The sequence below is a fragment of the Thrips palmi genome, unplaced genomic scaffold, assembly GCF_012932325.1.
Source record: "Thrips palmi isolate BJ-2018 unplaced genomic scaffold, TpBJ-2018v1 HiC_scaffold_18, whole genome shotgun sequence".
Classification (NCBI taxonomy): Eukaryota; Metazoa; Arthropoda; class Insecta; order Thysanoptera; family Thripidae; genus Thrips; species Thrips palmi.
Genome location: NW_023144627.1, coordinates 11,297,182 through 11,322,636, shown reverse-complemented (window position 1 = coordinate 11,322,636; position 25,455 = coordinate 11,297,182). Strand labels below are relative to the sequence as shown.

The window sequence follows — 25,455 nt, the reverse complement described above, 5'->3', positions numbered from 1 at the left end:
AAAATATGTACACTATGTAAATATGAAAGAGTGAAATACATATTGAAATATTTAAAGAACTTAACCCGGTTTCAAATTGAAGCAGTGGCAAATGAACCATATTCCCTCACTCTAAATGCAGGGTCTATGCCACAATTCAATCGTAACGTCTTTAAGCGTAACGTTTTGCTTGGCTCAAGTATTCAGTCACGCTTCAGGTTAGGTCGGTGAGTAGCATGAATAATACAAGTTGTGCCATGAATCATTCGCATCTTTGTGACAGTATTACGACTAAATGCCCAGCAACGGCAGACAAATTTGGTGCCCCCCGCCCTCGATACCGCGCTGGTTATCACGCGGGCACGGCGGCACGGCGGCATTCGGGGTTGTCGGTACGAAGCGCGAGCGGTATAAAAGCTCGGAGTTGTGACCGAGAAGGCACCAGTCCCGGTCCACCGTCCGCCATGTACAAGGTAACCGTCGCCCTCCTCGCCACCCTGGCGGTGGCCGCCGCCCTGCACATCCCCAACGTGCGCACCGGCGCCACCGACAACGCCCACATCAGTAAGTACGCGACAAAGGATGGGTGCGAGCCCTCACGGCGGCGGTAGCGGCTGGCCAGAGCCACAGAGTTAATGTCGCTGTGCTTGCAGGCGGGCAGGATGTCGCGCAGAGGCAGAAGCTGGTGCTGCAGCTGCTGAGGAACGTCGGCCAGAAGAACATGTACCCCGAGCTGCTGGCCCTTGGCAAGAGCTGGAACCCCGAACAGATGATCGACCGCTACGCCAACCAGTGGGCCGTCAAGAACTTCGTGTCCATGTGGAAGCAGGGTACTCTTCCCCGCGGCGAGATCTTCCACGTGTACAACGACTCCCACCTGAAGGAGGTGGTCGCTCTGTTCGACATGCTGTACTTCGCCAAGGACTTTGACACCTTCATCAAGACCGCCGCCTGGGCCCACGACAACGTCAACGAGAGCCAGTTCGCCTACGCCTTCTCCGTGGCCGTCGTGCACCGCGACGACTGCGCCGGTCTGGTGCTCCCTCCCCTGTACGAGGTCGCCCCCCAGCTGTACCTCCACTCCGGTGACATCATGGACTTCGTCAGCGCCAAGATGCAGGGCCAGATCAACTACGTCAAGATGACCAACTGGACCGCCGGCTACGAGATCAGCAACCCCGAGCAGCTCCTGGGCTACTTCACCGAGGACGTCGGCGTCAACGCCTACCACGCCTACGCTCACCTGTACATGCCCTTCTGGCTCAACTGCGAGAAGTACGGCATCACCACCTGCCAGATCCGCGGCGAGTCCTTCTACTACTACTACCAGCAGATCCTCGCCCGCTACAACCTGCAGCGCATGGCCAACTACCTGCCCGAGCTCGAGGACTTCGACTGGGAGGAGAGCATCAAGACCGGCTACAACCCCGACCTGCTCTACCCCAACGGCGCCCACTTCCCCGTCCGCGCCGACCAGCAGGACGTCTCCAGCATCCAGTCTTACTCCGTCCAGGACATCAAGGCCATCGAGCAGAGGATCAAGGACGCCATCGACTCCGGCTTCGTGCTCGGCAAGGACGGCAACAAGATCCCCATCACCCAGTACGTCAAGGGCATCAACATCCTCGGCAACATCATCGAGGGCAACCAGGACTCCGTCAACTCCCGCTACTACGGCTCCTACCAGACCATGATCCGCAACCTGCTCGCCCTCATCATGGACCCCAGCCAGGAGCACGGCGTCGCCCCCGGCGTCATCGGCCACTACGAGACCGCCCTCCGCGACCCCGCCTTCTACATCCTCCAGAAGTACGTGCTCGGTCTCTTCCAGCAGTACCAGAACAACCTGCCCTCCTACAAGCCCGACGACCTCATCTTCTCCGGCGTGGCCGTCAAGGACGTCGCCGTCGACAAGCTCGTCACTTACTTCGACCTCTTCGACATTGACGTGACCAACGCCGTCGACGTCGCCACCATCGACGAGCTGGACAAGCTCAACTACGTCGCCAAGACCATGCGTCTCAACCACCAGCCCTTCAGCTACAAGATCAAGGTCGCCAGCGACAAGAAGACCAGCGCCGTCGTCCGCGTCTTCCTGGGCCCCAGCACCGAGCTCACCCACTCCAACTTCTACGGCGAGCAGGCCTCCGACGTCTACTACGGACACGACACCGCCGACCTCGACAGGCTCCGCAACTACTTCGTCGAGCTGGACCGTTTCCCCGTTGAACGTAAGTACACTGGTTTTCGTTATTATTGCGTGTTGTTGTTAGCCCCGACTGAAATTCGATCGACACGACTGACGGATGCCTGTGTGCCTTGCAGTGAAGAACGGCGACAACCTGATCGAGCGCAACTCCCGCGAGTTCACCTCCACCGTCGGCGACAACGTCTCCTTCAAGTCCCTGCTCAAGAGCGCCGAGAGCGGCAACACCGTCCTCAGCACCGTCGACCAGCAGTGCGGATTCCCCGACCGCCTCGTCCTGCCCATGGGCCACAAGGCCGGCATCCCCTACTCCCTCTTCGTCATGGTCACCCCCCACGGCGCCGACGAGCACGACCACGCCGACTACTACCACTCCGAGAAATACCAGGCCGCCGTCAAGGACATCTACTCCTGCAACGGACTCATGACCGTCGTCGACAACCGCCCCCTCGGCTTCCCCTTCGACCGCCAGATCGACAACTTCGGCCGCTTCTACATGCCCAACATGTACTTCAAGGACGTCGTCATCTTCCACAAGGACTCCAGCGCCGACTCCGTCGTCTTCAAGAAGAACGTCAACGACTTCGACGCCGTCTACGCCCAGGCCGGCCGCAAGCACGTCCCCAGCCACAGGCTCATGGACGAGGAGATCCTCCGCGAGGACGACGACGTGCGCGCCTTCCTGTAAGCCGTCAAGCTGAAGCCGCTGAAGCCGTGCCGCCCGCGCCCTGTGTGATCAGTCAATAAAAACATCTTATCGCACACAATTTGCTTTGTCTAGTGTTGGTTTCCTTCCCTGCCGCCTCCAATGACCACTCGTGCACTCGTGAAAGACAAGCAGCTGCCAAGTGAAGTACACCGACAACTAGGTGGTTATCTAGATTCCAAGAACTGTGGGTTGGGTGGGTAGGATCGCAAGAAGACAATTGAACAATCGACTATTTCTTGTTGTTGTTAAAAAACCTAGATTTTATTTGGTCTTATTTTTTTTTTCAATCAAGTTGCACTTGCAGAACAGTGAGCCTGGAACTTAGGCCTTGGGGTAGCTAGCCTCGGAGGCGATACCGCAGTTGTTCTTCTTGTTGCGGGCCATCCTGATGTAACCCTTCTCACCCCAGGAGGTGCCCCAGGAGTTCTTGACGATCCAGTAGTCCTTGTTGCGGCCGTCGCTGCCGTAACCGACGGCGAGGACACCGTGGTCGAGGGAGGTGCTGGAGCAGAAGGGCTCGTAGTAGACGCCGCTGCTGTACATCTGGAAGGACCAGTTGCTGGCGTCGATGGCGACGGACACGGGGCCGACCTTCTTGACGGCGTCCTGGAGGTCGCTCTCAGAGAACTGCTTGATGTCGACGAAGCTGGACAGAGTGCCGGCGTTGTTGTCCTTGGAGTAGCTGCAGGAACCGTTCACACCGGTGTAGGGGTAGGAGTCCTCGGTGTCGATACCGCCGTTGCTCTTGATGTAAGCGAAGGCGTAGTCCATCAGACCACCGTCGCAACCGTCGTTCTCGGTGGAGCAGTCGACCAGGTTCTGCTCGGAGAGGGAGACGAGCTTCTTGTTCTTCTTGAAGAGAGCACCCTCGAGGGAGCCGGTCTGGAGAGCAAAGGAGGGATGGCGTTAGAGAGACTTATTGGTCCGGGGCGAACCGCCGTTCAAACCGTTCAAATTGTGTTACTTACGGTGGAGAAGGCCCAGCAGGAGCCGCACTGGCCCTGGTCCTTGACGTCGGTGACGTATCCCTTCTTCCTCCAGTCGACGCTCTTTTTCCAGGGCCAGGGGAAGGCCACGGGCTCGGACACGTTGTGCACGGCGCGGACGGGCTTGTTCACGGGGGAACGGTAGCCGTTGAGCCTCTCAGCAACCTCGTGGGTGTGCAGATCAGCGTACTTGTTGATGGCGACGGTGAAGGTGACCTCACCGGCGTCGTAGCGAGCGTTGTGCTTGGCGACCTTGATGGCGTTCTCCTTGAAGATCTTCATGCGGTGAGTCTCCTCAAGCTCGTTGGCGTAGTTCTTGCCGTGCTCGGCCTTGAACTTCTGCCAGTGGTTGGCGAGCTCATCCTCGGAGGGGATGGACCAGCAAGTGGCCACCGCCACGAAGGCAGCGAGGACGATGAGGAACTTCATGGTGCTGAAATGGAGAGGGCAACACTGCGTTAGGCCTAGGACGCGTCCGGCAACCGGGCTGGCTCAACACCGCTCAGCACGTGCACCAGATCCGTCGGTATGGGCGTCCCTCTGCAGGGCGTCGCTACTCACCAATCAAAAGCTGATGAGCTGAATGCTGCCCAGTTTGAGCGGCCTTCCCCTTTTATACTCGGCCTTCTCGCCTCGCCACCGTGCATTGGTCAAGTACACTTCACATGCTTGCTAAAAGCCCTAATCTTATGTACTTGCTGTGATTCATAATCAATCGTTTATCTTGCAGATTACTCCTAGGAGCTCATGATATCATTTTATTCAGAAAAAACATGCTGGCAGTTTTGTATTCGCCTTTGTGGGTTAAGAAGAATCTTTTTAGAATGCTCGGCTTGCTATAGTCCCAGACGTCTGGGAAATAGCAGCGAAAGAAAGAAAGGGAGAGACGGAGGTGGTTGAACTTGACCACCTACCGGGTGTTATTGCCAGGTTGCTCGATCCAGTGCCACCCCTGTTAGGACTCCCTAACAATACTTCTTTAAGCCTTGCGAAGCCTAGAAATGTTTTCCTTCGTATTAAGGGCCCCACCGGAGTCAAGCCCGGAACTGCCTCGTGCGACTCGTAATCTATCGTTTATCTTGAGAGGTGTTTTTCACCGCATGCAGTTCGAGTGTGTCGGATGTCCCGGTCTGCGTCATTTGACTCACATCGTTGAAAAGCAGGCAATTCAGAAGGTCTGAAAAAGATACGGAATGTAGCTACACCATTTAATCTTGAGGACTTGTTGGTTGGCGTAACGTTGAAGGCAATTGGACACGTGTTAACGCCGGAGCCTCTTTTGACAACTTTAAGGGCATCGTGAGGGGCGAGGTAGGCCACCGTCTGTGCACCGGTGCTGTGGGACTGGTTGGTGGCCTACCTGGCCGGCGCTCCATGCCGTCAGGGGCGAGGTAGGCCACCGTCTGTGCACCGGTGCTGCGAGACTGGTTGGTGGCCTACCCGGCCGGCGCTCCATGCTGCCAGGGGCGAGGTAGGCCACCGTCAGTGCACCGGTGCTTCGGGACTGGTTGGTGGCCTACCTGGCAGGCGTTAAATCCCTCTTTGGGTGACGGCGACGGCGTAATGGTAGTACTTGGAAAAGAATCGGGAGCAACACTGAAACCGAGTGTATCGAACCAACATTTTATTTACAACAAAAACAAATTTTTAAAGTAAGACAGGATGCATTTTTATTGCCAAAGAAGTGCATACGAGGTATTACTTCTGATCAGATTTTTGTTTGAAATTTATGTTGCATCCCAGCATATCACTCTAGGAACTTAAATATATTTGACAGTGTGACCTTCAATTTCTCTTAGACCACAATTAAACTACAAAATTGGAAATGGCACAGGGCAGCTTTCAAGTCATAGATATCATAATCATAAATACATTCTCAAAAATCTACTAAAATAAACAGTATCACTGTGATCATTTGAGAAAACTATACGTCATAAAATTATCTGAGGTTTCGTTTAACTGTACAGCTTGTTACAAATTTAACTGGAATGTATGGTTTAGGGGGCCAACTCGACCACATATACAAAACACATTTTGGGTTGTTAAATTACAATGTTATAAAAAGAAATTTTTTAAAACTAATGAACAACATCTGAGGTACACATTTAACATTTCAATTACTGTTGCAGTTTTAAATAATCACTGTAAGTGACCGACTTTAGACCCAAATTTAGTTAAAACGATCCAAAAATACAGGCATGTCATGTTGAATTCCCTCTTCATGAAGATGAAGATGAGTTGTGTGATACACATTTAAATCAAAATGCTACAACCTACAGCTGGACTAAAATTTACAATATTAAATGTCACTTTTTGAGTCCTGTTAGATGAGAAATGCATACAACAAATGCAAAGAGAGGACAGCATAGATTGAGAGACTTAAACAAACACCATTTATATAATGAACTGTAATTGATGAAGATTTTGTTTAGTTTTCTTCTATCAACTATAATTTTCCTGCAAAAGCAGATTAAGTCAGTCGTAAATGAAAGGCTATGCTACCCATCTCATTTCCCATGATTCAACATTTAATAAATCAGTCTACAAAGCAATACAAACACATTGAGCAGATTTGAACATACCTTTTCAACCTTGCTCCGAAGGAGCACAGAATTGTCACGAAAAGCTCATCATGAGCTTATTTCGGGTCACATGTGACCTCATGTGACTAAAATCTGCAACTCACGGTGACCTTTTAGTGACAATTCTGTTCTCCTTGGGCTATGAGATCAGCTCAAGGATTATGTTTATCAGCATAACATTATTTCCAAGTGCTTACAAGAATAGATAAAATATAAAGACAACCTCCACCAGTTACTAGGAATGTAACAGCATTTACAACAGGAAGGAGAGACTTGTTTCCTACTGGAACCATAACTCTTAAGCCTTGTTGAGGGGTGTTCTGAAAAGAGAACAAAGACAAATTTATTAAGGTGATAGTTAGCAGTAAAATCAAATATCAGAAAAAGTACATCAGTACATACAGTGTTGAATTGTAGCGGCAACCATGAGCAGGATGAACCAGTACAGCCATCACATGGTGCAGAAAAATAGCTATCCTTATTTCCACAAGTAATTTCATTACTGCATCGTATAAATAGTTTTGGTGGTGGAATATACACTCCAGCATACCCTCCAGTTTCAGTGGGGGCATGATATCTAAGATGGATAGGCATGCGAATGTGGGCATACAAGAGGTTGAGAGCAGTTTGCAGTGAGGAATACACCAAAACATTGAATGATTCAGACTGCCACTGAGCAGCTTCCACATCAACAAATGTTTCTGGGCAAGCTGTTAACTGAAATCAGGGTAATACAAAGGTATACATTAAACTGTGCTGCGAAGTTGAGGGAAAATTAGTGTTTTCTGAGGAGTCAACTTACTATGCCTTGACGTTCTAAGTCCAAAAGCTGGTCTTGATTCACATACAGTCCACTTGGTATTGTTTCTTGAAGAGCTACTGTGCAGTTTTGCCATTCCAACGGATTTTGTGCTACAAGCTCCACGAGAGATCCAAGATCTCTGAAATACAAAGAGCAAAGAACATAGTGTAGGTGTGGAACCAGCTTTGAAATTGAGAATATGCGAGTAGTGGCAAGATGTGCATACCTGTGAAATCCTTCACGTTCAACTTGACGAACAATAGTTGCATGTAAACCACAACGAGAAGACTGTTGATTTAATGAGTTCTTTGTTGCCCCGGAGTTATGAATAAAAAAAGCAATGGATAAAAGTAAGACATAAAAAGAGCAACGCTGATTTGCCAAGCTCCCTGTCACCTAAAACATGAAACCGAACAAAACAAAAACAAACATTAGTATTAACTTCACAACAGCAAAGAAAATAGGGTTAACCTACAAACATAAGTATAGTGTCAGTTATGATACACATTTCAAAAAATCTTTCAAGACCAAAAAAAACCTTAGTTCAAAAATTCAGCAAAATTCTTTAGCAATGATGACACTGAACGGTCATTGCGTTCTTGGTCATTGAGAAGTCTAAGAACCTTTAAATCATAACATACCATTATCATCTTGACAGCATCGTCTGCTACAGCACAAAATTTCGGCTCCCAACAAAGCCAACACTAAAACCTTAAAACCACAATGCTTCGAAAAAAAAACCGATAATCGACTTGTTATGAAAGGCTTCAGAAATTATCCCTGATTGTTTCTATGATCAAAAATATATAGCGAATGATGTTAGAGGTTGCATGTTCGAAAAGAAGTTTCGTTGAAATGTAAAAATTTAGTTGGCTGTCCCGAAACGTTCTGCTAGCGCCCTCTAGCATTCTTCTTACGTTGTTTATGATAGCAAAGGCCGTGGGTTTTCTGGCAAAAAAGAAAGAGAAAGAAAAATGACTGAAGTCAGCTGGAAATTAAATTGACTTTATCGACGTCCGAAGGTAAATATTTCATGTGTTAGTACCCTGGCCTGAAATGTATTGCAACTTTCAGACAGACCATTTAATTGACTTAACAGCGAAGGTAAACCGCTTGTTTCAGGTATTGTGGCCTCTGCCGAAGGTTGTTTTGGTTACTAGCTGCCTGAGCAGGAAGAAGAATTTTTGCATGCTTTACGCTTTATGCCACAAGAAATTGTGCAGCATGAGCTACCCGGACAAAACGGAAGGTACCTCTAAAGAAGAGTGGGTCACACGTCTAGAAAATGCACATATCCAACGTGCAGACATGAACAAGCTCATCATGAACTATCTTGTGACAGGTAACATTAGTGATTTGTATTTATCTAAAATATGCAAGAGGAGGCTAAAGAGATGAGGTTTCTGTGCTTAGCAGAGGGTAATGATGAGTTTTGTGTGTCCTGTTGTTTAGTTGTATGCTCTTTGTTTGGGTTATGAACGCTGCTGTACGACTAATATCAACTTTGTCTTATCTACAGAGGGTTTCAAAGAAGCGGCAGAAAAGTTCCAACAAGAGTCTGGAATCGGACCTTGCATGGATTTGGACTCTATGGACGATCGCATTCGCATTAGGGATGCTATTCAAAACGGCCGAATCCAAGAAGCTACTTCTCTTGTCAATCAGCTGCACCCTGAACTGTTAGACAATGACCGCTACCTTTATTTCCACTTGCAGGTTGGTTTCTTACATTTTTTAAAATCCTATTTTTGATGTCATTATTTGGACTTGGGACTAACTAACTGGGATATTTCATCTTTCAGCAACTTCATCTGATTGAGCTGATTCGATCAGGGCAGGTTGAGGAAGCCTTGAGCTTTGCCCAAAATCACCTCTCAGAAGCGGGTGAAGCAGATCCTGCTGTGCTGAACGAGCTTGAGCGAACATTGGCACTGCTTGCTTTTGATGAACCAACGCAGAGCCCTTTTAGCGACCTCCTCCTACCCACTCATCGACAAAAGGTATTGTTGGATTCTATCCACTCATTGGAAGCCAACCCATATCTATTTCCTCCACATTCACAGTCATTTCTCTCTTACCTTAGGTCGCAAGTGAACTGAATGCTGCTATCTTGAAAACGGAGCACTTGGAGTCTACAAGTCCTCGTTTGTCAAACCTATTGAAGCTTATCCTGTGGGCGCAAGATGAGTTAGATAAACGTAAGGTCAAATACCCAGCTATGACCAACATAGGAAATGCTCTAATCGAGGGGCCTAAATGATCCAAGCATCATGGCATCAAGAAGCGGAAGAAAGAGAAGAAACGGCCTCACCATTGAAATGGAAGTGACTGTGCTGAGTGATGGTTTCTTAAAAGAAACATTCCTGCTACTTGGTGCAAAAGTTCCTTGAGAATAACTTTCTTTGTAAGTGATTTTATACTGAGGGAAAACTATTTACAAAAATCAGTTAGTGTTGATTAACACAATTCCTTTCTCTTCTTTTCTCTGTCTCTATTTTAAGAGATTACTTAAAAGTTTTTTTTTTCTTTTGTATATACTTTAAGGAATGTTTGGTTCATTCAATACTCTGAAGCAAGGATCTGCTTGCAATGCAAAAAGAAACAAGGCTTCTATCAGCTTTAGAAATTTGTTGGGTGATTCTAGAGTTCTGGGATTATCTTATCTTATTAAGTAACCTGTTTCTTTTCTGTGGTGTATCTGTTCTTTTCTTTTGTCTGCTTTGAGAGGAGTACGTCTTAAATTTATACAGGAAACTAAAGAGATGTTTTCCACAAAAGTTTTGTACATTTTTTGATTTGAGATGTAATTAGTACCTTTAATGGATTTTTTAAAAATGTTGTGTAGATGGCTAAGTTATTGCACATGTGCTCGATTATGTGCATGGTTAGTTCTGTTAATTATTTATTTAAGTCATTTTAGTTGTGTTATACTCCTTAAAATATTTTTAGGGGATGGAATCTTAAAATTGACCATCTATCTACCATAAGGATCCCCAATGGTTCTCAATATTCTTGTGAAAGCAATTGATCACTATTACAATACAAAGAGGCAAGGATAAAAAAAGATAAGACTGTTAAGATTGGGAACACATCATTACTTTACCTGTTTTTGCCCTACTTTCTGTTTTTTTTGGGGGGTGTCACTGAAGTATTGTAAAATTATCTTAAACAAAGTGGTTTGGAATAGGAGTCCTTTTTATGACACATGGCTTGAATTTTCCTTCAGATAAGCTTACTCCTTAGTGATTTTTATTTGTTTTTATTGACTCTACAAATTAAAAACAATGGTGAAGAACCACTTTCAATCCCATTACCTGCATGTTCATGTTTTATCTTTTCAACTACTGAGTCATTAGCCACTTGCATCCTAAGCCAAGTCGTTTTTGATGTATGTGTGATGTTTGAAATACATTTCTAACAAATATCCCATTCGGCTCTCACTTGCATCTGAACTCGCAATCCGACTGCACCGAACATTGAAAATAGTCCTACGTGCGTGGCTGGCAATACTCCTCAGCTTTGCAGAGCTCCCACCAGCGAGGGGTAACGCCGCGTGGCTGCCGCTAGCCTCAAAATGCAAACGCCAACTGCCCACAACAGTCTAAAGGAAAAAGTACCGCTAATGATGCAAATCATTCGAGTCTCCTCTCATATTAATCTGAGAGACCTGTTGCCGAGAGTGGCAACGCGGCCCTGCGCACTCCGTGGCAATACCCCGGCTTCACGGTGTGCCTTAAGGCAGCCTACGGCTAGCACGGGGTGCACGGGGTAGCGCCGGCTCGACTCTCCTGCGCTGGCCGGCGCTCGTACGTCAGGGGTAGTACGGTACTTCCGCACAGAGGGACAGAGAGAGGGAGAGAGGCACGCGTGCCAGCACGGCCAACGAGCACGCCACGGCTGCACGGCGGCACGGCTACAGTCCCAGCTCTCCCTTGGGCGTAGCGGCCCAGTGCCTATCGACCCGGGCGATCGCCAGCGCCGCGCGCCGCCACCCTAGCGCCGCCCGCCGCCACCGCGCCGCCGCCAGCCGCCACCAATTTGGCGGCGCTAAGCACGATGGAAGCACGCTAGAGGGGCGGCACGCGGCAATGGCAAGGCACGCCGCGCTGCTCTAAGCTCTAGCCGCTCTTGTAGACGCTCTAGCGAGCGCGGCACCAGGCCCACTCGGCCAGGCCGACGGCAGGGTGCGGTGTGGCGGCGTGGCGGCGTGGCCCAGGCCGGCCTCTACTCTAGGCCCCTCCAGGCCCCTCCAGTCCCTCCAGGCCCCACCAGGAAGGGCAACGGAGCCACGGACGCGGAGGAAGTTGCGCGGCGGTCCGCAGGCGAGGCTTGGGGCGCTGGCGTCGCTCGGGTCGGGCTGCCAGTGTGCTGGCCGCTCTGCCCGCGCTGCCGCCACCCCTAGCCGTGTCTATGGGGGCGCGCCCCACCCCCGCCGCGCCCCCTGCCGCACCCCGCCGCACCCCGCCGCACCCCGCCGCACCCCGCCCCGCCCCACCGCGGGACGTCAGCCGCAGCGACTGCGCCCCTCCACGCCGCTGCCGCGCCGCCGCTGCCGCTGCCCCCCGCCCCCCTCTCCCAGAGCGTTGCGTGCTCCGCACGGCGCTACCGCCCCAGTCCAGCGCCAGCACGCCCCGCGCCCCGCCAGCGCCCCGCCAGGGCCCCGCCAGTGCCGCGACGACTTGGCCGCGAGGAGGGTGCCGTGCCGCGCCGCGCCGTCCGCTACCCTCGCCATCACTAGCCTAGAGAGAAACACAGTCTGAACGAGAAGCAAAGGAAAGCCCTCTCGTCTTGCACCGCGCCCCGCGCACCGCGCCCTGACAGTGCTTTGAAACAGGACCCGCCACCAATAGCCAGCCAATAGCCAGCCAATAGCCACTGGCCGTACAGCCCGACGTACAGCCCGACCCACCGAGTGGATTCTAGCGCGGTGAGTGGAGTCGCCGCGGACTGCGGACTGCGGTCGCCTGCCCAGCGCGCCAGCGCCAGCCCTTGCATGCCCGAATGCATGCCCGTGTGTCTGCGTGCGAGTCAGTGAGTGTGTGTGTGTGTGTGTGTGAGTGTGCGCGCGTGTATGCGAGTGTGTGCGAGTAGGGGGTGGAAGCCAAGTGAGCAATGGAACAAGATAGAGGGCTGGCCGCACCACTGCTGGCACCAGACCGCGCCACCGCGCCACCACCGAGTCGGACCGAGGCGCACCGAGCCCTTTGCAATCGGGTTTTGTGCAATCCGTTAAGTGGCGAGCCGCGTCGCCGCGTCGCCGCGTCCGCCTCCGCGCCGCGCTTGGCCCGGCAATGGAGGCCAAACTGCATTGCCTGTCGTGGCTCGGCGTGGCTCGGCGTGGCTCGGCGTGGCTCGGCGTGGCTCGGCGTGGCGTGGCCTGGGCGCGTCGCCCTCCCCGCCCCCTCCCCTGCCGTCCCTGCCCTACATGCGGCGCGTCGGTGTGTGCATTCAACCCTTCAGTGCCTTCGAGCCCTTGCGTTACCCTTTCGGCCGTTTGCGCGCCGCCGGAAAAAAGCCCGCACTCCCCCCTCCTTCGCCTTGTCGGGGCGCGCTTGGCTGTATCCCTTTGCCCCGTGGCGGTCCTCTCGGCGACCCTCGCGGTGTGTGCGTGCACGTCCGTGGAGCGGCCTCGGCCACGGCCACGGCCTCGGCGTCCCAAACAGGGCCGCGCCTGCCCGACGCCGGGCCTGCTCACCTCGGCCGGGAGTCAGGAAGGCTCGCTGACGCACTTCCCGGCGCGCCATCCCTGCAGCAATGCCAAAGCCACCGCCTTGCTGAAAGGGAATTTGTTGTCGTGTCCCCGCCGGCGCTCGAGCGGCGCGAGCCCTTGTCGCCTGAAATGCCGAGTCAACGTGGCACACGTTCCGATTGACGGACAGTGCGGTTGGACCCGAAGCGGACGTGCCGAAGCACCGCCCCTTCCTCCCTGCACTTCGCTCTGCTCCACTCTGCTCGCACTCAACGGGATTTCTCCAGGAAGCGGCAGTGCCAGGGCCAGGCCGCGGGGACAACGCGTTTGTCCGCGTAAACTGGACAGACCTGGAGTCGGCAGGGGAACGCCTCGGTCGCATTCGCGTGCTCAAGGCCTGAAGGCTGAGGGCAATGGCGTGCTCTGAGACGCCGCCAGACCGCCAGAGCGCTCTGTCTCTCTCGCACCCCTCCGGGACTCCCGGACGCCCCACGAGTGCGAGAGAGACAGAGCGACGTCTGCCTACGTCTGCCGGCCCCTTGTCGCATGACTCGATTGGCCGCGGTTCGGGAGTGGCCGTCTTCCTCTTGCATGCGCGCGTGCACACCCACACACCCACACACGCACACACACACACACACACACACACGCACACACACACACACGCACACACGCACTCACCGCGGCCGTGCATAAGAGGGCGACAAATGAGTGTATAGTGCCGGCCGAAGATCGATATCTCGAGGCTGCCGGGGGGAGCTGAACGGAGTAAAAATAACTGGCATCGACCTTTTCGAGAGATCGATATGGCAAGCGTTTGAGCGGCAGGTCGCCTCCACGGCGCGCCGGGGCCGCTCTACGCTCTACGCTCCACGTCACGGCGAGGCCGGGCGAGGCCGGGCGAGGCGGCACCGCGGCCTCGCCACGTGGTCACAGCACTACTCGGCCCGCGGTCCGCCGGCCAGCCTGTGTGTGTGTGTGTTTGTGTGTGAATGTGTGCAGATGATGAGTGCATACCGGCCGGCGCTCAGGAGACCCCCTTCCCGGCGGCCGTAACTGAACACGTTTTATGGTGTACGTGCCTCGAATCAGACTCGAATCAAACTCGCGAAGGCGCTGGCAGATTCGGCCCTGCTAGTTTGAGAGGGCGACCCATCGTGTTTTTCGTTTCATGGTAGGAACGCAAGTTCGAGACCGTGCTCCGTAGGTTGCCGGCCTGCGCGAGCCTCCTAGCGAGTGGCTTAGCCGCTTTAGCTAAAGGCCACCGATGACTCAACTCGACGCCCTGCGCTCGGCGGCGGCGGCGACGCGACGCCGCACAGTGGGCCAGAAGACCGGTGGAGGCGGCCAAAACTCTAGACGCGTTTTGAGCTCCAGAGTCGCTAAACGGGACACGAACCGAACGTGTGACCCGACCAATGGATTCCTCGTCCGGAGAGCAATCCATTGGTGGGGTCACACGTTCGGTTCGAGTCCCATTTGGCGACTCTGGAGCTCAAAACGCGTTAAGAGTTTTGGCCGCCTCCACCGGTCTTCTGGCCCACTATGAGCCGGGTGTTCGTTTGGGCCCTCTCTGGCCCTCTCTGCAGACGGACCCCGAACAGCGCCGGCGTCGTTCTGTCGCTCTTGCATGCCCGTGGAACACCCTGGAACACCCTGGAACGCCCAGGAACGCCCAGGGAGGCCGCGAGTGCGAGAGAGACAGACAGACAGTGCGTGGGCGCGGCTGGCGCGGCTGCAGCGTTGCCGCATTCGTGTGGTGAATAATGAAACGCGCACAATCAATCGTCACGCGTTGCTGCCCGGCTCCTTGGCCGCCTTGGCCGTTGCCACCCGAGTCGACCCGAGTTGCCAGGGCTGTCGTGCCGCACGGTAAACGAAAATCTCGGCAGCTTGCGAAGAGTTTGGCTTGATTGTATTACATACAAGAAGTTCGCAATTCTGCGAATAATGTGTTTGCAAGGGTTCGCAATACAAACAGGTTGTTCGCAAATTGCGAAGCACTTTTTCCTAAGTTGCGAACAAGTGATTTGCAATACGGATGCGTTCTTCGCATTGAGAACAAGTGAGACTCTCCGCAAGCATACAAACACATCTGTTCGCAATGTTTTAAGAGTGTGGGGTCACATGTTCGGTTCGAGTTCTGTTTAGCGACTCTGGAGCTCAAAACGCGTCTAGAGTTTTGGCCGCCTCCATCGGTTCTCCGGCCCACTGTGCTCCGGCCGGCTCTCCATCACGACCGCGATATAATTTTTCTCTCGCGCTCAGCTTCAGCTTCAGCGGGGGCGCGAAACGCTGTCGGAAGTGGGAGGGGCGAGGGTTGCGGGAGCCGCGGAAACTGGACCTGTGGAAGCCGGAAGAAGGCGGGGCGGGGCGGGGCGGGGCGGGGCGGGGCGGGGCGGGGCGGGGCGGAGCGGGACGGAGCGCCTGGCGAGTAGGCAACCCGGCGGCAGCGGTACACTGCGGGCTGGCCTATGGCGCGATCCGCGGGCGCTCTGAGCCGCTATGCGATTCTTTTCCTTTCCTTTGCTCTTCTTTTTTCCTTCTTTTCGATTTTCTTCTTTCCCCTTCCGTCCCCGCTCCCCGCTGCTCTTGCACTCGTGCCTTGGTCCGCGACACGCACGACACGTGAGGGGCGTAGCTGGTCGTCCGCGAACGTCCCCTGCATGTCGTTCCGGACATGCAACGGCCCACGGACACTCCACGGCACGGACGCGGGACGCGGGGCGCCTCGGCTGTCTAGCGCGTAGAGCCAGGCCCGCCAGGCCCGCACAGTGGGCCAGAAGACCGGTGGAGACGGCCAAAACTCTAGACGCGTTTTGAGCTGCAGAGTCGCTAAATGGGACTCGAACCGAACGTGTGACCCCACCAATGGATTGCTCTCCGCGAACGAGGAATCTATTGGTGGGGTCACACGCTCGGTTCGAGTCCTGTTCAGCGACTCTGGAGCTCAAAACACGCCTAGAGTTTTGGCCGCCTTCACCGGTCTCCTGGCCCACTGTGGCCCGCCAGGCCCGCGAGGCCGCCGATGTGTCGCGAGGGCCTCGGCGAGGGCCTCCCCGCGGACCTGTGACCTGTGACAGCTGTTTTCCATTGGGGCTCCATCGCGATGCTCCTCCTCTCAAGTCGATACACTCGCGGAGGCAAATAGGGATCCCGTCGGCTCCTTCGCCGCGCCTCGCGCGCCCACTGGAAAATCCCTCTTTCCCCCGCCGCCCCGCCAACCCGCCGCTCCGCCACTCCGCCGTCGCCGTCACGGTCGTCCTCCCGGAGGAACTTTTACACCCCCTACAGTGCGGGGCCTACGGCGGCCTACGGCGGCCTACACCCTGAATCCCCTGAATCGCTGTCGGCCTCGCGGTCGTAAATGGCCCTCGCCGTCGGCCGTCGCGGCGAGGAGGCTAGGCGCGTCGCCGCCGCCCCGCTTTACTGCAGTGTTGCCAAATTTGGCGGCGTTCCTGGCATTTCGTGACGCGGCAGGTGAGGTTGGCGGCAGTGGCGCCTCCACTTCACTGCGAGTCATTACCCCGCAGCGCTGCATGCCGATACGCGAAGTACGAAGGCGGAATGCATCGGAGGCGTGGCGCCGCACAGTGTGCCGGAAGACAGGTGCAGGCGGCAAAAACTCTAGACGCGTTTTGAGCTCCAGAGCCGATAAATGGGACTTGAAACGAGCGTGTGACCCCACCAATGGATTGCTCGTTCGGAGAGCAATCCATTGGGGGGGGTCACACGATCGGTTCGTGTCCCATCTAGCGACTCTGCAGCTCAAAACGCGTCAAGAGTTTTGGCCGCCTCCACCGGTCTTCTGGCCCACTGTGCGACGGCGGTTCGTGCGATTGTGCAGCCGGATTTCCTTCGGCTCCTGCTGCAGCGAGTTCGCATGTCCTTGCCGAAGACGGGCGGGGGCGGTCGGGGGGCGGGCCCGGCCTGGCCCGGCCGGGGGCGGTCGGGGGCGGCCGGGGGCTGCAGCGCTGGTGGCGAGTCTTGGCCGTGCGAGCGAACTCAGCCGGGGGCGGCCCGCGGGGGTGGACCCCGGGGGGAGGGGCGGGTGCGCCACGACCCCCGCCCCCAGCGCGCCCCTCGACGCGTTGCGTTAGTACCCTGCGGCCTGCCCCCTCCACGGCGCGGCGGGGTGGGGGGTGAGGAGGGCGAGGAGGGGTGGGGGGGCGAGGGGGTGGGGGTGCCAGCGGGTGAATGAACGCCGCAGTCAATACCGCACTAGACCGCATCAGAAGCCGCAGCGCAGAACTGCACGCCACAGTGACATTTCAGGGACAGGCACGCCAGTGACACGCCAGCGACGCAACGGACGCACCGGGGACGAGCAAAGTGACACCGAGACACCGAGACACCGCGGGGGGCGCTGGCGGCGCTGGCGGCACGAAGCGCGCGCACGTCGGCAGCGTCCGGGTGACGTGCTGGCCGGACACCAGGCGGACATGCTGGACACAGGACGATGCGGACGCGGCGCGAGCCGAGCCCCGCGAGCGTAGGCATTGACGTCCTTCCGTTCGGTCCGCGCTTGCTCCCAGCTCAAAGTTGCCTCTGAAAGCTGGCCAAATGGGCGAAGTGTCGGCCAAACTCGCTGGCCGGCCATGGCGGGGCCGAGGCCGAATAGAAGGCCGAAGTGGAGGGAGAGAGACGACTGAAGCTGCAAGCTTGCGCAGCCCCGCAAGCTGCGAGCCGTGCGTTCCCCAGCGGACTTGCGCCGAGAGAAGCCCCTCCCCCGAAAGCCTAACCTATCCGGACATAGCTTGCACCTGTTACAACGCCAGCCGCCCCGCGCCCCGCCCACGCTTACCATTAAATTTATTCGGGGCCGCAGCCGAGCCCCGGCCCGGCAGGCTGATATGAATCTTGCTGCTCGAACACATCCACTCCCCGCCACCCGCCTCGCCCGCCTACCCCATCCGAAACTGGTTTACCCGTCACCTGGCTTTCAATTTGTTGGTCGACTGCATCTCCCCGGCCTGCCCCGCCCCTTCCCACACGGCCCGATGTAAGTGAGGGTTAATGTGTGCCGCCCTACACTGTGAAAACCTTACAAACTATTTTAGGCCTTACAAAGGAAAGCAGCTGGTCATCACAAAGGTATTTCGAGCATACATTAGCTTACAAAGATACTTTCGTAATTTATTCGCACTACAAAGTAAATTGTTTTGTACTATATGTATGTTCAAAATACTTCGTAAGGTGTGCCTGCCGACGCATCGCGTGGCACGTTTCCCGAAATAACCCGTCCGACCTAACCCGACCGACCTGACCTAACCTCAGCCGGGAGGGCCGTGAGCCGCAGAGTGTTGTATAACGGAAAGGTATTTTGCCGCAGGTTCTTCTACTTACCCTCCGTCCTTGCAGTCTTGCACGATGGAACGGCACTGGTACACGAATTGACGCTCCCCGCTAGCACCAGCCTTTTCAACCGCACGCCTGCTCACCCAGGTCAGTCCATTCTAGGCGTCTCAAGAAAAAAGAATACACTCTCATTCCAGGAACGTGACATCACGTTGAAACGAACGTGACAAAATGTCACGTTCGTTTGAGCGTTGTGTCACGTTCGTTTGAATGTAAACAAGCTAAGTTTTGGCCGATTCACATCCAAACGAATGTGACACAACGCTCAAACGAACGTGACATTTTGTCACATTCATTTCAACGTGATGTCACGTTCCTGAAATGAGAGTGTAAGAGTGCTCGCGACAAGCAATACTCTAGTTCTCAGCGGTTCCAAATGTCTTGTCAGTTGATACATATAAAAACGAGTTAACGTTTTAGTTACTGTAACTAGAGTAACTGAAACTACAGTTAGGGCAACTATTTATAGATGAATCAACTGAAATAACTTTTGGAGCAGTTTAGGGAACCAATCTTGTTTCCACGGAAAACTGCCCTCATCTCATGGTTCTGCTTGTGATGGCCTTGCAGCGAGCTGCCTCCGGAACATTGCCTCGTCACTCTGTCTCTCTCGCGCTCCCACGGGGCGTCCCTAGAGTGAGAGAGAGAGAGAGAGAGAGAGAGAGAGAGAGAGAGAGAGAGAGAGAGAGAGAGAGTGTGCGTCGGCTTGGGCGCCATTGCCTATCCCATCCCCACACCTATGCGGGGAATCTGTCCCGCCCGTCCGACAGAGAGACACACCAGCCCTTTTAGCGATGGTGCCGGGCAAGAGCAACGCAAAGAGGTTTCGAAAAGAAGGGGAGAGAGAGAGAGAGAGAGAGAGAGAGAGAGAGAGAGAGAGAGAGAGAGAGAGAGAGAGAGAGAAGGGAAAGGGGGAGGTGGGGCGTTGGGCCGCTATCTCGACTGCAAAGTAGCCGTGTCGAGGCAATGCAGGTAAAAGCCGTCTGCAGTCTCCGAGCGAGAGCGAGAGACGGAGAGAAAGGGAGAGGGGGGGGAGAGAGAGAGAGAGAGAGAGAGAGAGAGAGAGAGAGAGAGAGAGAGAGAGAGAGAGAGAGAGAGAGAGAGAGAGAGAGAGAGAGAGAGGGAGGGAGAACGACGGAAAACAAACAGCGCGCAAGGAGTCCCGGGGGGCTTCGATGTGGGGCGCGCAGTGTTGACAAGTGCATACTGCCGCGACTTTCTGCGGTACACTGCTATGCCCGGCCGTGCCCGGCCGAGCCCGGGCGTGCCGCACCACACTGTACACCGCCAAGCAGAGGCCTGGGAACGGACTGGCCGGAAATAACCGGCGAGCTGTAATTGTCTTCCTGCACGAGGCGGTGAAGGCAGAGGCGGAGAGCAGAGAGAGGAAAGAAACACGTCCCAGGCCGGGGCGTCGGTGTGGCGCGGCGCGGCCCAGGTTCTCCGGTTTTCTGGTTTCCCTGCGGCCGGACTGCGGAAGACGGGCCGAAAACCAGGACGAGCATGAAGGCACCCGCTCCGCCGACTCGGCTTGCCTTTCCACCCCGACCGAGGGTAAAAATAAGCACTGGATCTAGCTGCACTGTTTGCGGCGTGTCTTTTTCACACCGCCCCCTCGAGGCGTGTTGCGTGCTGGCGTGCGTGGCGCGGGTCGCGTGTCTCGTGCGGCTGCCGCACTTAACCTCCCCCCCCCCTCCACCACCCCGCGCCCCGCCGCGCCCCGCCGCGCCCCGTCGCGCCTCGACGAGGCTCCGCGCCCCGCGTTGCGGCAACTTGTTCAAAACAACTAATCGATGGCGGCTGGAAAAGTTGGAAGGTGGGTGCGACAGGGTGCGCGCCTCAAGGCGCGGCGGCCGGGCGGGGCGGCCTTAGGGCGGGGTGGCCTCTGGGCGAGCGGTTGTAGGGCGGGGCGGCCTTAAGGCGGGGTGGCCTCTGGGCGGGGTGGCCTCAGGGTGGGGTGGCCTCAGGGTGGGGTGGCCGTAGGGCGGGGCGGCCTCAGGGCGGGGCGGCCGTAGAGCGGGGTGGCCTCAGGGCGGGGTGGCCTCAGGGCGAGGCGGCCCCAAGACGATGGCGGTGATCTCATTCTGAAGTCCTTCAGACTCCCCGGATCGCGGTCCTGGGGCTGCGTCGTGCCGTTGGCGCCATCGGCTCGGAGTCTGCAGCAACAGGACGGAACAGGAGGCCGAGGGCGCCGAGGGCGTGCTGCTTGCGGTGCGCCGCGGTCGTCGCGGCCTCCTCCGCATGCTTGTCGACCCATAAATCTGCTCAGCTCACTCTAAAAAGAATAAAAATAAAATTATACTGTAGCAGCGGGAGAGCTCGGTCCGTGACGGCGGCGTCGGATCAGCGGGGTGCGGGGGCGCGTTGGATGCCGGGCCACACCAAGGCTAAGCCGGCAGCCCGGCCGGTGTGTCAAAGGAAGTGCTTATTCGACGCTGCTTCTCGCCTCTCGCTGCGGATGGACAAACGGCTGCATCGGAAATGAAGAGTCGAATGCCACAATGGATGGCACGGCAGGGCACGCCCCGCCCCGCCCCGCCCCGCCCCGCCCCGCCCCGCCCCGCCACGGCGCGGCCAGATGACTCACTCAATCCGTTTTATTCGGGGTGTCTCGGTCTCCATTGCCACTCGCGTTGCCTCCTTTTTTATTTCTGTTCCCGTCCATTTCCCCCGTCACTTCCAGCCGCCCCCCTCCCTCCCTTTTCCCTTTCGTTTCCCTCTACTCCCCCACGCGTGCCGCGGCGTGCCGCGCCAGCCACCAGCCCGTGTTTCGTCATTTCGCTGATGACGAGTGAACGTGCTCGGCGCGTTGCTCCCGGACTGGGAGTCCCGTCGGGGATCTGCATCCCGGCCGGCCGCGCGGCTCTACACTCCACGGCGACGGCCTGGACGGCCTGGAGCACGGCACCGAGGACGCGGTGACGCACCGACGCGGAGGCCCCTCATCGGAAGGGAGGCTATCGGACATCGGGAATGGATGGCCGAGTGGGCCCGGCCACCGCGGCGGCCTCCATGGCGTGAAACGCGCTTCATCGGCTTCGCCATCTTTGCCTCCCCGCTGCATGGTGATCGAGGCCACCGCGCAGTGGATTCGCCAGAAGACCGGCGGCGGAGGTGGCCAAAACTCCAGACGCGTTTTGAGCCGCAGAGTCGCTGAGTGGGACACGAATCGAACGTGTGACCCCACCAATGGATTGCTCTCCGAACGAGGAATCCGTTGGTGGGGTCACACGTTTGGTTCGAGTCGTGTTTAGCGACTCTGGAGCTCAAAACACGTCTAGAGTTTTGGCCGCCTGGTCCACTGTGCTCCGGGGTGGAGCGCCTGCGAGGTAGGCCGCGCCGCGCCACGCGCTGCACGGCCTCGCGGCGCGTTGCCTACCCCGGCTTCCACAGGCGCTCCCCGCCACCGGTCGCAGTGCTGCTACTGAGGCAAAGTCTGTCGTCCTTGATGCAAGGAATGCCAGCCTCAGCCTGCCTGCCGGGCAACGTCTTGGCTGCTCTGGGGAAGTTGCCCCGCGGGCAAGCTGACGTTGGCTACCCTTCGGCTGCTGGTCCATCGTGGGGGCTTCGGTTTCTTAGGTGGCAAAACCGGTCCGCGTTCACAGCGGGACTTGACCCACCCCGCCCGATCGGGCGGGACGGTGCAGGGGCGGTGCCCTCGCCGCTACCCCCCTCACAATGGCCGGCGTTAACAGGGCACCCGCACCCTAGCCTCGCGCGGGGTATCGTCGCACCAGTTTCCTTTTCTCCCTCCACCCCGCTCCCCGCCGAGAACACGGAACACAATCCAGTCAGCAGATCCCGCACGCCGCCGCCGAGATGAGAGCCGTGCGTGCCCCCGCGTCACGCGCCTCGCCTACAGTGGGCCAGAAAACCGGCGGAGGCGGCCAAAAGTCTCGACGCGTTTCGAGCTCCAGAGTCGCTAAACAGGCCTCGAACCGAGCGTGTGACCCCACCAATGGATTCCTCGTTCGGAGAGCAATCCATTGGTGGGGTCACACGTTCGGTTCGAGTCCCACTCAGCGACTCCGGAGCACAAAATGCGTCTAGAGTTTTGGCCGCCTCCGCCGGTCTCCCGGCCCACTGTGCGCCCTTCGTTCAGGGTTCTGCTGTATTATCTTGCCGAGATGAAATCGGAGAGCCCATATACATATTCCGTGCTCCTGGCAACGGGCTGCCGGCGCCCCGCCCCGCCCCGCAGCCACGTGACGGCACGCACGCTCGCGCATCGCACCCAGTCACTTGGTTAAACAAATTCTCCGGGTCTTCCTACTTTGCGAGTAAACTTTACGCTTCTTCTTCGTTATTCATTTGTTTCGTCATTTTTCCTGGGCAACCAATAGTAAACGACCACGTGGTCTGCGAGTGAACAAGTCCGTTAACGCTGGCATGATTCGCTCTCAACTCACTCTTTTTTTTGTGGTGGGCCAGTCCTAACAGTGTGTTGTTGCGACGTGCGGGTCTCCAGCCCTTCTTTTTCTCGCGTGTTTTCGGCGGCGCTTCCCGACCCCACACTGCAGACTGATTCCGAGAGTCGTTTTCGTCGCTCTGTCTCCCTCGCACTCACGGGGCGTTCCCTATAGGTGCGAGAGAGACAGAGCGACGACTCTCGGAATCAGTCTGCTGGTTGTTGGCTCTGCCTTGGCTCAGCCTTGGCTCCAAGGTGGCGCGGGAGAGGGAGCGAGAGGCAGCCAGCGAGGTCTCTCTCCAATTTAAAATACTGCTCCGCGTCATACTTCTCCGGGCTTGCACTAGCCTTCACATTCTCATGCTCCTTAAAAAGATAACAAAAAATCACTGTACAAAAAGTATTTTTTGATGGCAATTTTTCACAGGTTCTTCACGTTTTCCGATAACGACGGTGCCGCAGCTTCCGTGTGGTCCCCACCACCTCTTTCACTTTCTCCCCACCCCCTCTCTCTCGTACTCATTAACCCGGCCGTACTAGAGACAGCTTTTTCCGCGGCCGCAGTGGGCTGGCTGCATAGCGGATTGAAACGACGCCTGTAATCTGTTTTGTTTCGGTGCTCTGTGTGTGTGTGTGTGTGTGTGAGAGAGAGTGAGTGAGTGGAGGAAGGGGGAGGGAGAGAGAACGGGAGAAGGGGAGGGGGCAGCTGCAGCGACGGTCTCAGCTGTGTGCGGCGTGGAGGGGGACGGGGCCCGGGCGTGCGCAGACGGCTCCCGCTCTCCGTCGCGCTCTGTCTCTCTCTGTCTCGCTCTCTCCAGACTGCTCATTGATCCAGGCAATACACACTGCCACGGCAGTGCCACGGCAGTGCCAGAGCTCTGCAGAGGCGCGCCGAGCCCGGTCGAGCCTGGCCGAGCCGCCGGGGGAGGGACGGAGACGAGGACAGACAGAGACGGACGCACAACGCGTCGCGTGAGGACACGGCCACACGGCGCGACGTTGCGTCGCCGACCGGAAACACTTCTCCATGACGCCACATTTTTTTTTTCCAAAAATGTTGTTGCGCGTTTTGAAGCGTTGTGCCGGTTGGTCGCGGTTGGTGCTGTGCCGGCCAGGCCATGCCGGTGTCTGGTTGAGACCACACGCCCAGCCATGAGACCCGCAGGGGGCGGTGGATCATCCTGTTCGGTGCACTGAGAATGAAAAAGTCATGATCAATACCCAATTTTGGGCGAGGTATACTTTATCACCCAAATTTGGGCGAGGATTGTTTCCTCGCCCAAATTTGGGCGAGGAAGGCTTCCTCGCCCAAAATTGCGTCCCGGTTTGGCTGACTGAAAGGTTATAATTCCAGTTGGTGCCTTTACCACCAACCTCACTATAATTTAAAAAAAAAAGCCTTAACGTGGAGCAAAACTTTCTAAAATTCATTGAAATTCATCAAAATTTATTAAATTTTATCGAAATTCTTCTCCAAAGTCAGCAGTTTTTGGCCTGAATTTTATCGAAATTAGATTGAAATTGATTGCAGTTGTACACTGAAATTCACAGTGATTTCCCCTAGATTTCTACCACCAACCCCTAAAAAAACAATGGAAATGTTTAGCAAAACCTTGAGCGGAATGGCGGAAAGAACGACAGTGGCGGCGGTCCTTTCGGGTCCTTTCCAGTTTCCAGGGTCAGTCTGGCTGTGCTGGCTGTGCTGGCTGTCCGGCCGTCCTAATTCCGAGGGGCCGTGGCGGCTTGCGTGGCGGCGTGGCAGCGAGTGTCCTCGAGGTCCTTGCCGCTCTGCCGCTCCGCCGCTCTGTTCTGTATCGTTAGCGCCACCCGCCCCGCTCGGCCAGCCCAGCCAGCACGGCCAGGCCTGTCATTTGTGCCTTCAGACCTCGAGCTGGACCGGCGAGTCCTTCCGGCGGGATCATAACACCGTCTCATCGAGACTGCAAGAAAAAAAAAATCCGGGTGTTTTGTTTTATGGCCGATTTTACCAGAAACAAAAGACAGTCGGTCCACAACAATCAGACGACAAACGCGCACACAATGGCCTCTTTAACGGTGATTTGTGCGCGTTTGTCGTCTGTTTGTTTGGGACCGAATGTCTTTTGTTTCGCTGCTGCCAACTCTGGTGAAATCGGCCTCTTTCGTCACGTGTGGATGTTTTCCCAGTGCACCGCATCAATGTCGAAAAGAATGTGGCGCTGGAAGGCAGACAAACTGCACGCTTATACTCGGTGCCGGCTCGCCCGGTATTTCCGGGTAGCCTCGGGCTCCGGGAGGGCCGGCGTGGCGACCCGGACCCGCCAGGGCGAGGCAGGGCGAGGCAGGGCGAGGCAGGGCGAGGCAGGGCGAGGCAGGGCGAGGCAGGCACTGCCGCATCAGGCCTCGGCCTCGGCCGGGGACCCTGGGACTCAGGGAGAGAGCCTCGGCCCAGCCCGGCCTGCGGCTGCCTGCGGCTGCCTGCGGCCCGGCCGGCCCTCCCGGCCTCGGCCCGGTCTCCACTCCGGGACTCCGGGCCGGGCCGCCGGGCCGGGCTATCGATTCCGGAGGCGCGGGGCGCGCGGCGGGCGGGGCGGGCGGAGCGGGCGGGCAGCTTGCAGCGGGCTGCCTGCCTCTGTATGATCGCCTCCCCACTGCCCCCTCCCCCTTTTCTTGCCGCTCTTCCGCACTTTGAGAGCCTCGTACGCGCCTAAACCCCTTAGCCCCCGACTCCCCCCCCCCCCCCCCCCCCCCCCCCCC

The 25,455-nt window shown here is 56.3% G+C and overlaps 5 protein-coding genes across 10 annotated transcripts in view; 3 read left to right on the top strand and 2 right to left on the bottom strand.

Annotated features, from left to right (window-relative positions):
- Positions 1-383: 383 nt before the first annotated feature.
- LOC117645336 (allergen Cr-PI-like) lies at positions 384-2,952 on the top strand. Its single transcript, XM_034385441.1, has 3 exons — positions 384-543; positions 633-2,210; positions 2,305-2,952. The coding sequence occupies exons 1-3, from the start codon at positions 444-446 to the stop codon at positions 2,871-2,873; spliced, it is 2,247 nt and encodes a 748-aa protein (XP_034241332.1). The 5' UTR covers positions 384-443; the 3' UTR covers positions 2,874-2,952.
- A 174-nt stretch (positions 2,953-3,126) lies between these two features.
- LOC117645344 (cathepsin L1-like) lies at positions 3,127-4,590 on the bottom strand. The gene is made up of 3 exons (XM_034385452.1): positions 4,442-4,590; positions 3,863-4,313; positions 3,127-3,776 (listed from the first exon to the last, which is right to left on the bottom strand). The coding sequence occupies exons 1-3, from the start codon at positions 4,525-4,527 to the stop codon at positions 3,216-3,218; spliced, it is 1,098 nt and encodes a 365-aa protein (XP_034241343.1). The 5' UTR covers positions 4,528-4,590; the 3' UTR covers positions 3,127-3,215.
- An 887-nt stretch (positions 4,591-5,477) lies between these two features.
- Positions 5,478-8,062, bottom strand: LOC117645346. Its single transcript, XM_034385454.1, has 5 exons — positions 7,906-8,062; positions 7,491-7,660; positions 7,265-7,403; positions 6,865-7,179; positions 5,478-6,782 (listed from the first exon to the last, which is right to left on the bottom strand). The coding sequence occupies exons 1-5, from the start codon at positions 7,912-7,914 to the stop codon at positions 6,642-6,644; spliced, it is 774 nt and encodes a 257-aa protein (XP_034241345.1). The 5' UTR covers positions 7,915-8,062; the 3' UTR covers positions 5,478-6,641.
- Positions 8,063-8,158: 96 nt separating this feature from the next.
- Positions 8,159-10,693, top strand: LOC117645347 (glucose-induced degradation protein 8-A homolog). Of its 3 annotated transcripts, none has more exons than XM_034385456.1 (5): positions 8,159-8,286; positions 8,387-8,606; positions 8,784-8,980; positions 9,067-9,264; positions 9,348-10,693. In XM_034385456.1, the coding sequence occupies exons 2-5, from the start codon at positions 8,453-8,455 to the stop codon at positions 9,522-9,524; spliced, it is 726 nt and encodes a 241-aa protein (XP_034241347.1). In that variant the 5' UTR covers positions 8,159-8,286; positions 8,387-8,452; the 3' UTR covers positions 9,525-10,693. The 3 variants fall into 3 exon arrangements, with proteins under 3 accessions (XP_034241347.1, XP_034241348.1, XP_034241349.1); XM_034385457.1 differs by having other exon boundaries at positions 8,179-8,286; positions 8,369-8,606; XM_034385458.1 differs by having other exon boundaries at positions 8,193-8,286; positions 8,364-8,606.
- A 1,248-nt stretch (positions 10,694-11,941) lies between these two features.
- The window catches only part of LOC117645352 (sodium channel protein para), a 50,174-nt gene continuing 36,660 nt past the window's right edge, over positions 11,942-25,455 (top strand). For all 4 annotated transcript variants that reach the window (XM_034385472.1, XM_034385465.1, XM_034385464.1 and 1 more), the window contains exons 1-2: positions 11,942-12,191; positions 18,286-18,398. The gene's annotated coding sequence lies outside the window, so the exon portion shown is untranslated. The remainder of the gene's footprint in view (positions 12,192-18,285; positions 18,399-25,455) is intronic.